Source organism: Spodoptera frugiperda, chromosome 8 (genome assembly GCF_023101765.2).
Source record: "Spodoptera frugiperda isolate SF20-4 chromosome 8, AGI-APGP_CSIRO_Sfru_2.0, whole genome shotgun sequence".
NCBI classification, from domain to species: domain Eukaryota; kingdom Metazoa; phylum Arthropoda; class Insecta; order Lepidoptera; family Noctuidae; genus Spodoptera; species Spodoptera frugiperda.
Window position 1 is genome coordinate 10,923,304 of NC_064219.1, and position 13,572 is coordinate 10,936,875.

Here is a 13,572-nt window from a genome sequence, read left to right on the forward strand (position 1 = left end):
ATCAAATTATCTTGTATTTTAACCGACTTCAAAAAAATAAAGTGGGTCACTGTTTTCTTAAGTGACAGAATTAAGCCTCGTTTCCACTAGGGACATAATATGTCGTGCGACATGTGTCCCCGGAGATATGGGGCGATGTGTCTGGGCTTTAATCGTTATGTTGATTGAATCTTTCTATCCTTAGCTCTATATTTGCCATAATCTAACTAGAACTGTCTTTTTCAGGTGATGCAAAAAGCTATTTCTCTGCTCGAGAAGAAAGAACGTAAGTCATTTGTATTGTTTAATGATTTCTGGAGATCAATTTCTGGATTTTAAATATCTATAAGGGGCCGTTCAAGTATTACGTAAGCAGATTTATTGCAATTATTTACCCCCCCATCCCCCTTGTCAGCAAAAGTAAGCAAAGCTCTTACCCCCTCCCCCCATGCTTACGTAAACATTTGTCAATTAATGTATTGTTTTTTTAATTTTATAATGTTATAATTATAATTTGAAAAATAAGAAAATAGATTTAGGATAGAGATTATATTTTACTGAAACGGTATTCAACATAGAGTAAAGGACAAAAATATTATATCTTACTAACATAACAAACTTATTTTAAATTTTTGGTACATATATTAAATTCAAATTAACAGTCTTCAGTCCATGAAACCCGAATCCATGATTCTAAGTTTTCGATGACATTGGATTGCTTCGATTGCTGCTCAGTGTTGTGAGTCTGCTCGCTTTCATCCGATTTTGGAATGTCTACGTCATTCTCATCGAGCCATTCAACATCATGGTGCTCTAAATTTTGAATAATGCACATCAGTTCATTAGCACGACGAGCAGCGACTCTTACAGGTCTAACTTTCCTATCAGTGTGCGTGTTTACTTTCTTATGGATCTTTTCGATGTGACGATTTAGTGACTTGACGGAAGCATGATAAAGACCACACGTTTTGCATGTTCGACTTGATAGCCTCAATTGTACCGTCGGACAAAAATAATCGTATGGCATTTGCAGGAAATCTTTGAGTGAAGCACTTAAGCGTAGAGCTAAATTGACTGGAAGATTAAGAAATTGCCCTCCTTCATCTAAAACCAAGTCATCAACTGTTTGTTTTACTTTTACAGGTGGTGGAAGAAACCTGTTGTCTAGTAATCTAAATAGTCCACTTCTTGGACGACAGCATTCTGTATTTCTACATTTTACAATTTGGAGCAAGTATTGGCTTTCACGCACATGTTCTGAATACCATTTAATGTCTGGAAAATCAGGAAGATCTTGTTCACCTGCCCCAACATATTTTGCATTAACATTATAGCCATCAATTTCCATTGAACTCCATACTTCAGCTAATACTTTTCCTGCAAATTCGAAATTAGATCTTTCTAAATGTTCATCAATTGTAACGCCACGTTCATCCAAATGAGACCCAAAATGGTCATGAGGCAATATTAAACCAGCCAGTTCCCGACTAAGAGGAGCCATTCTGCGCTCTACTCTGTTATACGCACTTCTTCCGGGAGCATTGGTAGCTAAAAACAATGCATCGAGATCATGTCGCTTAAAGTGTTGTATAGCAAACCCTATGACTTTTTGATAACGCGGATTTTCATCTGGCCCTCCATCAACCGTCATGATTACCACTGGTTTTACTAGTCCATGGTCAGTTTTAGCTAATGGTCGAAACTCTTCAAGTTCGAGAAGCGTCTCGAAATCCTGAGCATGAGTATTAGCAGTAGATGAACTATGCTTTCCACTTCGAATAGCGATGTATGTTGGTCCAGAATATCCAACGGCTTGCGGTTGTCCTAGCATATTGGAAGTGATTTTGATACCAGCATAAACAGATGGTATTAATTTATGACGCTCAGCGATTACCCAATCGTGATCAGGCAATTTGATTCTATATTCCATGTGCATTAGAAGAGGTGCTTGCTTATTTGCCGCAGTTACGCCAATAGGGACTCGAGCTTTATCATCTTGAGATATGAAAAATACTTGATCTGGTCCTAGTATGGATGCTATGTTCTCTAAATAATGGATTGATGTTTCAGCGAACTTGCTATCTAAGTGGCTCTTGTGGTGATCAGTTTGAGCCCGAATGAGCTTAACAGGGACTGTCGATACATGTCTTCGTCCCTCTGCAGAATTAGATTTTCTGGGAATCAAACGAAGATATGTCCCACTGCGACTAATGTCAAATCCCATTTTACGTAATTCTTGTGTGAGTTCATCAAGAGTTTTTACGCTGCGAATTGATTCCGTTCGTCTTCTATCATCTGCTGCACTCCCAAATAAAGCTATATCCGCGATTGTTTTCAATAGTAAAGGTTGATTGCTTTCAAGATTAGGACGTCCCACTGAATCCCTCAGAGATAGTCTTTTTTTCATTTCTGGATTTTCATGACAAATATCTTCTAACTTTCTTTTCATACCATCCCTGTGTTTCTTCTGGGCAACTGCGTTTTGAACCTTCCTGTTTAAAGACTGTTTTGCTGTTTTTATTTCCTCGCGCAACTTAATGATCTGTTTATCAACTTCAGCACGGATTGACATAGTATCTCTGGCAGAATACAAAGCATTCAAATTTTTTTCGAGTAGAGCAATCTTATTTTTCATAGCTTCCTGAGAAGGTTTTGGTCTCTGTTTATCTGTATTTTTATTAATTTCGCATTGCTGTTGTGATTCATTACCGGTTTTTATTTTATCTTCTTCCTGTTTTTTAATATTTGAAGCTGGCTGTGTAATTTGTGTTTTTTCTGCAGGTTTACAGGTTGCCTAAAAATAAAAACTTTCTATGGGTTCTGCTAAAGATTCTCTTATTAAGCTACATAAATACAAAGTATGGCAATAAATATGGTAAATACAAAACCCTATGGCTTTAAATCTAATATCTTTAAACGAGCAAATCGTTCCGGTCACAAAATACAGGGTGTTATAGTCTATTCAAGTAGGTATTTAAAAGAATATAAACAATCTTGATATGTCTTTTTATTGAAATATGCAATTATAAAATCAGATATCTGTAAAGGTGCGTACAGACATCGCGAGGCTTGCGCCGCGAATGGTTCGTCTCGCATACATCAACCTGAGGCATGCTACGGCACATGTATACGTGCGAACCATTCGCGGCGCACGCCTCACGATGTTTGTACGCACCTTTATGTATTTACAGAAAAGCAATTTTTTAATATTGGTTGAGTTTTTAAATGAATCACAACAGATTTTACACAGTTTACAATTTTAAACCACATATTTCAATAAAAAGACATATAAAGATTGTTTACATTCTGTTAAATACCTATTTGAATAGAGTATAGTTTTCTGTAGGTATATAATATATATGTATAAAACTGACATCCTGTATTTTGTGACCAATTGACGGAATCAATTATAAGAAATAAATCTATATAATGAATATTACCTCTATACTTTAAGATAGGCCATAATATTTTCTAATTAGCAAAGAGAAACTTTTTGGCGATTTCTAATATTTCTAGTAGGTACCTAAAATGATTTCGTCACTCACCTTAGAAAAAAATGTAGTAAATTGGATTTATTCTTAGTCGCTGCTTGCAATTCTTCTTCGATTCTCTTAGATACAATAATATCTAGTTCCTTGTCGGATTTTGCTTGTAATTTATAATTTCGCCACACTTCGTTAACTAACTTTTGTACATTTTGTACTTTCGTACTTGTATGAGATTTTTTAAAACTTTCAAACAATTTTTGGTATAACTTGGATTTGTCTATTTGAAATGACATCTTATTTAAACATTAAACTTTGGATAATGGAATGAATGGTAACACAAATGTTAACTTGCTTTACTATGCTTACAATACGTCTACTCGCTATAGCAGCCAAACGAAACAATACACTGATAGAGGAAATTTAGACAAGTGAACAGCGCGCGGTAATTCCCTTACTCGGTTCTAAAGCGAGTAGGGGAATTACCGCGCACTGTTCACTAAATGTATGTATTACTTGCGGGAATCCCCGAAAATGCTTTTCGTTTTCAAGCAAAGACAATGTGTGGGTTGCCATTCGTGTAAAAAAGAAAATAACTACCGATGACGTAATCATCATCTAGACTCCCCTACCCCCCATGTCATCCAAAATAAGCAAAGCAAAGACCCCCCCGCCCCCCCATAGTGCTTACGTAATAATTGAACGGCCCCTAAGGTATATCCCACCATTTGGTATTAGGTTAATACCAAATTGCCCCAATAAAGTGTTGTTATATTTTTGACCTAAAAATAGGCCTCTTTTGGACGTACACTGAGACGAAATCCAAAATTTTACTATTAGTATATTGTTGTGTGGGGTACCGGCAGATTAGAATACAACGTGTCCTCACCGCTACACTTCTAGCGGGTGTTCTAAAGCTCTTAATACACGTCCCAATTTGGTTGAACGCAGTAACTACCCTGAAATTGCTACACATGTTACAACGGTCGGACAGCCAACCATCAGAAACCTTTACCCAATGTCGCCATTGTTACGGCAATTGTGGTGTTCTACGGTAATAACTGTACTACACAACATTACAATTTGGTCGTGTTCAGGCGGCCGGGCTCGACCAATTTGGGACGTGTATTAAGAGCTTAAGAACTGACTATAGAAGATCAGGCACCAGCGGTCTCTGGTCTCCGCAGCCGTCTCAGCAGTTGGCTGTAACGGATAGTTGATGTTGTGGCTCTTTCCTCAAAAGACCACTACAGAATGAACTTGCACGGTTCTCCGACATCTTTAATTGATTTTGTCTGGACTTTAAAAGAGACTATGACCTCTGAGTTTGTTACGGCATTCCTTCTCAGAGTAGTCCGATAGGAAATGGCGGCCTCATCTAGTTATTTAAGAGAAAAGAACGCGAAAAGAGTTACATTGTAACCTATTTGCAAAAATAAATATCATTTATCATTTGACTGCACGGTTGGCGCGGTGGCTGGGCAACTGGCTACCGTGCAACGGGTAGCGGGTTCGATTCCCGCACGGAGCAACTCTTTGTGTGATCCACAAATTGTTGTTTCGGGTCTGGGTGTCATGTGCATGTGAAATTGTATGTTTGTAAACGCACCCACGACACAGGAGAAAACCCTAATGTGGGGCAACGTTTAAAAAAATGATGTTTGTGTGTAGACGTGGCAGTGCTGGTGCAGTTTGCGTTGATGGAGAACCGCAACGGTGGCCGGGAGCGAGCTGAAGCGCTGTTCGAGCAGGTGCTGGCTGTGTATCCCGCCCGCGTCGACGTCTGCAGCACATACGTCGATATGCTGCTCAAAAATGGCGACAAGGACCATATCAGGTCAGTAATCTTATTATACACTATATTTTTTATTATAACCACCTTCCTAGATCTACTGTTTTTTATGGAATAAACCGATAAACGAGCAGACGGATCACCTGATGGTAAGCAATCGCCGCCGCCCATGGACACTTGAAACACCAAAAGCGTACGTTGCCGACCTTTTGGGAGTTTACCATTGTCGAAAAGCATCTTTAAATTTTTTGTTAGTGGAGTAGCTATTCTAACTTCTAATCCGAAATCAGTTACCAATTTCCATCTAAAATCTTTGCAGTAAGATTGACTTTTGACATTGCCTAGTTTTATAGTGTTTCTGGACTTTCTTATGGAGGTTATTAATTTTGTTCGTTAAAATGATTGTATGTTAATTTGTACAGGCAAGTAATGGAACGCATGACATCGCAAAAGTTGCCAGCGAGGAAAATGAAGATTTTGTTCAAGAAATGGATCGAGGTTGAGGAGAGGATGGGAGATCACGAGCAAGTCGAGGTTGTACGGCAGCGAGCCGCTCAGTACATGGAGAAAGCCAAGTTCTAATCATGTGATCATTAATGTAATTAATAAAATATCTCAAATCATGTGCCTTGTCGTTTATTTTCATTTGTTACATGCATCAACTTATGGTCTAGCAATTTATCCTTTAGCTATTTATGGTTGAAATATGGCGCACAACACTAATGAGATTTTAAAAGGCGCGCGCATTCTTCGGAATTCGCGGAATCCATCCGCCCGAACATACGCGTCTTCAGTTGGAAATTGGCCTGCGTCGGTGTTGATCAAGATGGACTATCGCGCGTATTCTAGCGAATGCGCGCGTATTTGCTGTAATTCGCTTTTTTTGTAAAGAATTCGCTTCGATGCGTTTCGACTCTGCGCTAGTATAAATTGACCCTAAAACAGGTACGTGTTTTAAGTGGACACAGTAAATATGGCACAAAATTCAAAGATAGATTTCAATGTTTTCAGTTTTATATGGATTGCACTTTAAGGAAAGGTTTTATTAAGACTTACTGGTTAAATACTAGTAGTATTAAGTACGATTGTGAGACCAAAAAGTTTTAAGAATTAATAATAAAACATCAGATTAAGAGAAAATATTTATTTATTACATAATAAGAGTACAAAAATATAAATGTAAAAAATAATATGTATAACATAAAACTAAAACTACATATAGGTAAATAATTAGTTAACAGTTATGTTTATATCTATGGATCAACACAGGCTCCATTTCACAATCGAGGGGCAGACTATTCTCCGGAATGAAAACAAAACATGAAATAAATTCTTATTAGTTTCTGACGAACAATTTCAACTTTTACTGCCGCACTTAGAGACATATAATGATTACTTAAACTATTCCTTAGTAACGATTTTGTATCGAAAACAATTACTAAGGACTAGATTAACACATTGAACGCCGTGGGGGTCACCGGTGACCGATGTTAGCGGAGGATTTGCCTTCAACAGTTTTCTATTGGCAGTCAAAAACTTAATTAATCATCCGTGATCATGGCGCTTGCAACAGTGCCGAAATATCGGAAACTCAGAAATAGTAAAACATGGTAAATATCCCGTTTCAAGTTCTAATACTAGATTAAGTAACCATTAAATGACTCTGAGTATGGCGGTGAGTCTTTTGTCGCGATTGAACAAACGAAATGATGATAACATGTTGTTTACCCTGTCTCAAAGACCAGTGCACGTGATACTACTGTATGATACATTTAGAAGAATCGTAGTCATTTAGAATTGGATAACAAATATTTGTACTAACTTGTAATGAACAACTAACTAATAAACTATTTTAAACTTAAGCTTAAACGACACCCTTCTTACCGTTGTTGTCAGTTTAATAAAATCATATTAGGGGCCATCCATAAATAACGTCACACGAATTTAATGATTTTTGACCACTTCGCCCGTCTAGGATTTTTTGAGTTTTTAGATAATAGTTTCAAGTTTGTGTTTTAACAGTTAGATTATAATTGTGACGTCACGAAATTTAAGACCCCTCCCGTCCCCTTGTCACATAAGTCACACCTCGTCGATCCTTCGACACCTTCCCCCCTTTAACGTGTGACGTAAATAATGGATGGCCCCTTACATGTAATAGTAGTAGGTATGTCCCTAATATAGTGTTCTTAAATAATATTTTTTTATAAAATGTAAAATTCTGCACGGTTCCACAAAACACATCCATCATGGAGAAGAACCGGCAAGAAACTCCATGGAAATTACAAGCAGACTAACATTTTACAATAATAATATAAATTATTTACTAAAGTTCAAATGCATTAGTTAAATGCTAATCAATTAAACCATTTTATGGTTGAATTACAAAAGTCAAAATTACGAATAGTAAATGACTATAATCCTAGAAGGCAGCTTGCGTGATTGGTGGATGCAACTGGTTGGAGTGCTACCTAGAGGCGAAGATACTACCTATCAGTGCTAGAGTGCGCGAGACCTGACACCAGCCGCATTTCCTCTGAGGAAGAAATTGTAAACAATTGGTCGCCGCTAACTGTCGACTAGAAGATGGTTGGCAATGCAAAATCGTAGCATGCAGTCGTGTCCTGACTTTTGCGGACATTTACGTCGTGGAAGAAGAGAGACCACACCTCCTGGAGAAGGAGAATAGGCAAGTTGCCGTCTTCAGACTCCCCTAAATAGATCAGAGGACAGATGACTGAGAAATAAACCAACGAAGTGTTTAATTCTACACTATGCCATGCACCGAATCTCCCCAAAACTGAGCCTTCCAATATCAATTCAGAAAATAGAATTATAGTTGCTTATAAAATTGTAAAATTATTATCTATGTATTACTAAATTGTATTTGTACATTCTTTACTTTCGCGCGCATGTCTTGTATTAACTTATTTCGGTATTTTAATGATGATGTTATAGACGTTCTCGTTGCTTTTCTCTACATTGATTTGTGGTTCGTTGTCTGTGTGTCCACATTCGCCGTCGACAGATGTCTGCTTGTTATGTTCATTTGTTCCATTTATCCGTTGGTCCAGGTTCAAAACATATTCATCTACATCAACCTTCCTTTTTTCTGCAAAATCTTTATATTTCTTTATTTCGTTTTGCAGTTGCTCGTAAAGGTTCTGTATTCGCTCTTTATGTCTGTTTGCCGTCTTCTGATCCTCGTATCCTCGGAGATCTATCCTACATTTCCTATACTTAGATTGAGCTTCACTGAGCTGATTCTTCATCGCTAGAAGTTCTGGGTCTAGAGATTTTCGTTTCTTTGGTGTTTTTGTTTCCTAAGGATAAACAGACAGCGTGTTAGTAAAACATACTACCTATAGGTATCATCATCTCAAACATTTCTACAGACAGAAACAATATGTACCTACAGACTAGCTACTTGTTACATAATTATGGCCGTAACCAGTTATATGTACCTTCTGCTCGGCCGCAGGTTTCTTCCCCTTAGCGGTGCTAGCTTGTCCGTCTTGCGGGGTGGCGTTGACACCGCTTCCTTGGGCGCTTTGATTCAGCTACAGGGCAGAAGAAGGGTTTAAAAATTGAAATTCAGTTAGTAACTATCCTATACACTAATTTTTATTTTAATAGCCGTCTCCGACACTTCCTCCCGCCTCACCCAAGGCGGGAGAAGACATTGGATGATTTCCCCCCTCAAAAAAGGTAATGCACAATACCTGATTGAGGAGACGCACAGCTTCAGGGGGCATGCTTTGTCCACGAAAGCGTTCCTTAAGGTACCGACGACATTCGTCGCCCACGTTTCCAGGCTCAATATCGAATTCAAGTTCGCTGTCATCGTCAGCCATCTGTGAACAAACATCATCATCACCATCATTGTCTTTAATTGTCCAATGGAACAATAATAGGCTGAAAGGGGCCCAATTCCCCCCTTCCCAATCCCCGATTCTCAAACAACACCGCTTAAATTCCTAACCTTCAAAAAGCCGGCAACGCTTTTGTAACGCCTTTGGTGTTTCAAGTGTCCATGGGCGGCGGTGATTGCTTACCATCAGGTGATACGTCTGCTCGTTTTTGTTTCATAACAAAAGGCATCTTCTCACACGGAGAAGGAATGAGGAATATCCCCAGGATAGCTCATCAAACTTTTACTTGGATGTTATACTTATAAGTGCAGATTTCCTTACGATCTTAGATAACGTCTAGATAATGTTAGGAAGTATTTTTCTCCATAATTATTATTATAATATAATTTATAGGTAAGTCAGTAAATGTTGCATTGATAGGTAGATCCAGTAGTACTTGCCAGGTTTCGAACCTCTCAGGTGCTAAACTTGATGCTAATGCTTAATCTTAGTGTCTTTCCGGAAAAATTAATCTATTATGTAGAGATTGATAGAAAGATTAGTAGGTGAACAGTTGACACTGTGGCTGAGCAACTGGCTGCTGAGCAACGTGTCGTGGGTTACACTCCCGCGCATAACAGTAATGAAGATAACATTTTTTTTTATTTTAATGTCCATCTTGTAGATTATTTTGAAACATTAGACACTTATTTTTTTATTTTCTTACGGAAACAAATACTTTCGGAGATATATTGATTTAAAATATCGCGTGACGTCACTTCTACGTACGTTTTATACGTAGACTTGACGTAATTGCTTCCACTCCTAAGTTTGATACGTTTTATCTAAATAAAAAAAAAAACGTGTCTAATATTTTTTCACTACCTAACGGACTAAATAGATTTTTACCTAATTTTCATACCCTGTCATCATCCCTATTTTTTACGTTATCCATAATTTGTCCACCGAAATGTTGTAAATATTAAAATACATGTATAATCGTACAGTAGAAATTCCTTTATTGAAGAATAATTTTATCGCGCACTCATTAAAGGAAACAACCGGTCCACTCCAATTATTATCACAGCAACACTCAAAACTTTTAACAACAAATACTTATAAACTTATACCACTGTACAGGGGCCTTAGTCTGCTATTACAATTGTGTCAGAATGGTCGATCACTGAGCAGCGAGTGCGAGGAGCTATACAACCTACATAGCTCCGCCCCTCTCGCACTGCTCAGTGATCGACCATTCTGACACAATTGTAATAGCAGACTAAGGCCCCAGGACAAAGGAACAACTCGCGCCACATGCAACTACACGAAAACTAATGAATTACCTTCAGATCACATTAGAGGAAGATAGTGCTAAATCCTATCTCACTCGGACTGTTGAAATATTGTAAAGTACAAGCTTTTTAATAAATTAACGACAATGAGCGCCTGAATGGCGCGGCCGTGAAATATAAACTAACATGTGTCGATCAATATAAAGTATCTATATGTAGTATATTTCGTCAGATGCCGGCCGGCGTCAGTACACACAGGCTAGGCAAAGAAACAGACTATGAGACACAATATATGTATTCATAGCAACGCGCCAAACGTAATGCGCAGTAAACAACTGTGGATCCAAATTTTTTTATCGCGGCCTTGAATGGAGAGTTTGTCATAACAAAACCTAATTCACTTATTTTAATTGCTAATAGTAATTTATTATTACAAATAAAATAAGCATTTCGTGTTTTATTATAAGTATCTACTATTTTTTTTACCGACGATCTATCTTTAATTAATCAAATTGCCCAAAGACCACAGCCGGTGTTTATAAACTTCAAGTGAAACACTCTGAATCTATGGTCTTGAATAAATTATTTAAAGAATAAATAAATCAAGCACTACCTAATAAGCTAGCAGGTATAATATAAACATGCACTAACCTTGATCCCCACTGAACCCGCAACTGAACTTAAAATTCACAAAACAATGTTTTTATTTCACGTAAACACAGGAATTGTTTTGCAAACGTCTCGCGCGCGGCATGTCAAATATCAGACTGGAAATGGTAACTCGCGTTGGTAACTGGGTGGGATACACTTGGTACAGTTTCTGTCTGCGAACTCGCAGCATTCTCGCGTGATTTCGTTCACAGAATATAGAGACAGTAGGATTTAAAAAAATAATAAATATTTAAAAAAATGCGGACGAGTACTTCGACGCCTAACAAGATTTTTTTTTATTTTAGTTTTACTTTAGTTTTTATTCCTTTCTAGATATTTTTAAGTTGTAAATAATGTGTAATTAAATATACAATTAAAAGCAAAAAATAAATAAAAAATGTACCTAAATAAATAAATAAAATATTTTTAAAAAGAAATAATGATATAATGTTTCAAATATTTTGATAGAAGTGAAGACCTCCGCCACACAAACTTTGATAAGTATTATTTTCTTCATTTCGACAAAACAAAGTAATAACATTTTTTTAATCAGTTTTGTATCAATTGGCGTAGTATCTCGTAGCTCGTAGTCCGCAGCCCCATAGCCCCGATGTCACAACGCTATGTATAAACAGCAGACACGTATGTTGGTAGAGCCTCGATAGTACCTACGGTTAGTTTGGAAATTAAAAATAGAGGTTTTAACAAATAATAGCAGTGCCGGCGTTAGGGGGGGGCGTGATGGGGCGATGGCCCAGGGTGACAAATTCTGGGGGGTGCCAAAATATTAAAAACTACTACTAACACTTGATATTGCTTCCCTCAAGTGGGCGCCACAATATTTTCGCCCGGGGTGTCACTGGCTCTTAGGCCGGCACTGAATAATAGGAACCTATTTCTATATTCGATTTAATTACTCTACTTCTCAATCACACACTCTTGGCAGAGTGGTCGTGGTTGCTTCGATGATACTAGGAGGTTGCGTCGTCGGTCTTCTGAGCATCAATTGCCTTCCTGGCAATGGTTTTCCATTTCAGGCGCTTCATTGCGTTGCGAGAACACTCAACCATTGAGTTCTGCGTCATTGTTTTGATAGTATCCTTCCATTGGGTCGGTGATCAACCTCTGAGTCTCTTGCATTCCATGTGACCCTGAACCACCAGCCTCTCGACTCTACAAATGTTCGTAAAAAGACGAACCAAACCGTTGCACAGTCACACAATAGCCAATCCACTGTACCAATAAATACTCTATTAGGCTCATGAATCGAGCAGGAGCCTGCTAGCTCGGCAGCCATGTTTGCGATTACTCGACTACCAGACAGCAATCTGTAGACCACGTCATCACTTAGAGCAGGGATTGCGACCATTGGCGGGCACTCGGGCAGCACAATATTTTGGGCTCGTCTTTGATCATAAAATCTGTCCTATGTGTGTCGGTATTTCAGATATGCATTACATTAAAGATTCAGAGTTACGCAAATGTCTCCAGTTCAGCATAAAATTTGTTTAACAGACTATGTACTACAAAAAATAAAAACACAAGGCACATGTCGCACCCTTAGAATAAAAGTGACTTAGGTCATAATTTCTATAACATTCGATTTTATCATAAACTGGCGATATAAAATATACTCTACAACCAAAGTACTAATCAATAAATCTAGTAAAAATCAATCGTATATCATGGAATGCGGAAGAGATGTACTAACAAGTATTCATTACTATAATTTTCTGAGACTTTCTGGTTCATTTCTCACAACTTGCAGTTTTTGGATTCGGTCACTTTCATTCTACCGAAGGGTGCGATGTGGCACCTCAAATACATTCTTTTTTTAAATGGCACGTTGTTACGTATACCTGCCAATGCTAATCAATACATGGTTGGACATAACTGGAGAGTTAACTTACTGAAAATACTCTCTCACATTACTACTCTATCAAATCCTCGAGCTCAGCTTACAACCAGGCGAAATAGTGGCCAAATGTCGACCAGTCCAATATTATGTATATAAAAAAAACTAAAAAACCCGACTGCGTATCTTTATAATATTAAAATGAAAAAAACCCTAAAACAAGAAAGTCATCGTAAAATTTAAGCAGTCGGGACCCATTCTAGAAAGCCAGCCGTATGTGCCCTCACAAAGTCTTTATATTTAGAATGGGTCCCGACTGCTTAAATTTTACGATGACTTTCTTGTTTTAGGGTTTTTTTCATTTTAATATTATAAAGATACGCAGTCGGGTTTTTTAGTTTTTTAAATTACTTTTTTTATTTTATTTTTTTTAGTTTTATTATTTTTTTATTTTAATATATCTAGGGTCACTCTCACAGTAAATACGAATCAAACGACCCCTATCGAGCGGAAATCCATCGAGTCGTTCAGGATAGAGAGTGAGAAATATTCAAATTTGGCGCCAAAAATCCGCCTCTTTGTTTTTTTATTATTTTGATATATCCAGTGTCACTCTCACAGTAAATACGAATCCAACGACACCTCTCAAGTCAAAATCCATCAAGCC

At 37.7% G+C, this 13,572-nt stretch overlaps 2 protein-coding genes across 7 annotated transcripts in view; one reads left to right on the forward strand and one right to left on the reverse strand.

The window, feature by feature from the left end:
* Positions 1–5,881, forward strand: part of LOC118275397 (protein RRP5 homolog) — a 37,450-nt gene extending 31,569 nt beyond the window's left edge. Inside the window, exons 19-21 of the mRNA XM_035593332.2 lie at positions 226–265; positions 5,136–5,301; positions 5,679–5,881. Coding sequence (XP_035449225.2) covers positions 226–265; positions 5,136–5,301; positions 5,679–5,838 — 366 coding nt within the window. The 3' untranslated portion in view covers positions 5,839–5,881. The remainder of the gene's footprint in view (positions 1–225; positions 266–5,135; positions 5,302–5,678) is intronic.
* Positions 5,882–6,385: 504 nt separating this feature from the next.
* On the reverse strand, positions 6,386–11,218 carry LOC118275413 (uncharacterized). Of its 6 annotated transcripts, none has more exons than XR_007705537.1 (4): positions 11,051–11,218; positions 8,979–9,110; positions 8,669–8,816; positions 6,386–8,579 (listed from the first exon to the last, which is right to left on the reverse strand). XR_007705537.1 is itself a non-coding variant. In XM_035593353.2 (4 exons), exons 2-4 carry the CDS (start codon positions 9,108–9,110, stop codon positions 8,184–8,186), a joined length of 624 nt encoding a protein of 207 aa, XP_035449246.2. In that variant the 5' UTR covers positions 11,051–11,218; the 3' UTR covers positions 6,386–8,183. The 6 variants fall into 6 exon arrangements, 5 of the variants coding, with proteins under 5 accessions (XP_035449246.2, XP_035449247.2, XP_050551386.1 ...); XM_035593353.2 differs by having other exon boundaries at positions 8,721–8,816; XM_035593354.2 differs by lacking the exon at positions 11,051–11,218 and adding an exon at positions 10,451–10,635 and having other exon boundaries at positions 8,721–8,816.
* Between the last annotated feature and the right edge of the window lie 2,354 nt (positions 11,219–13,572).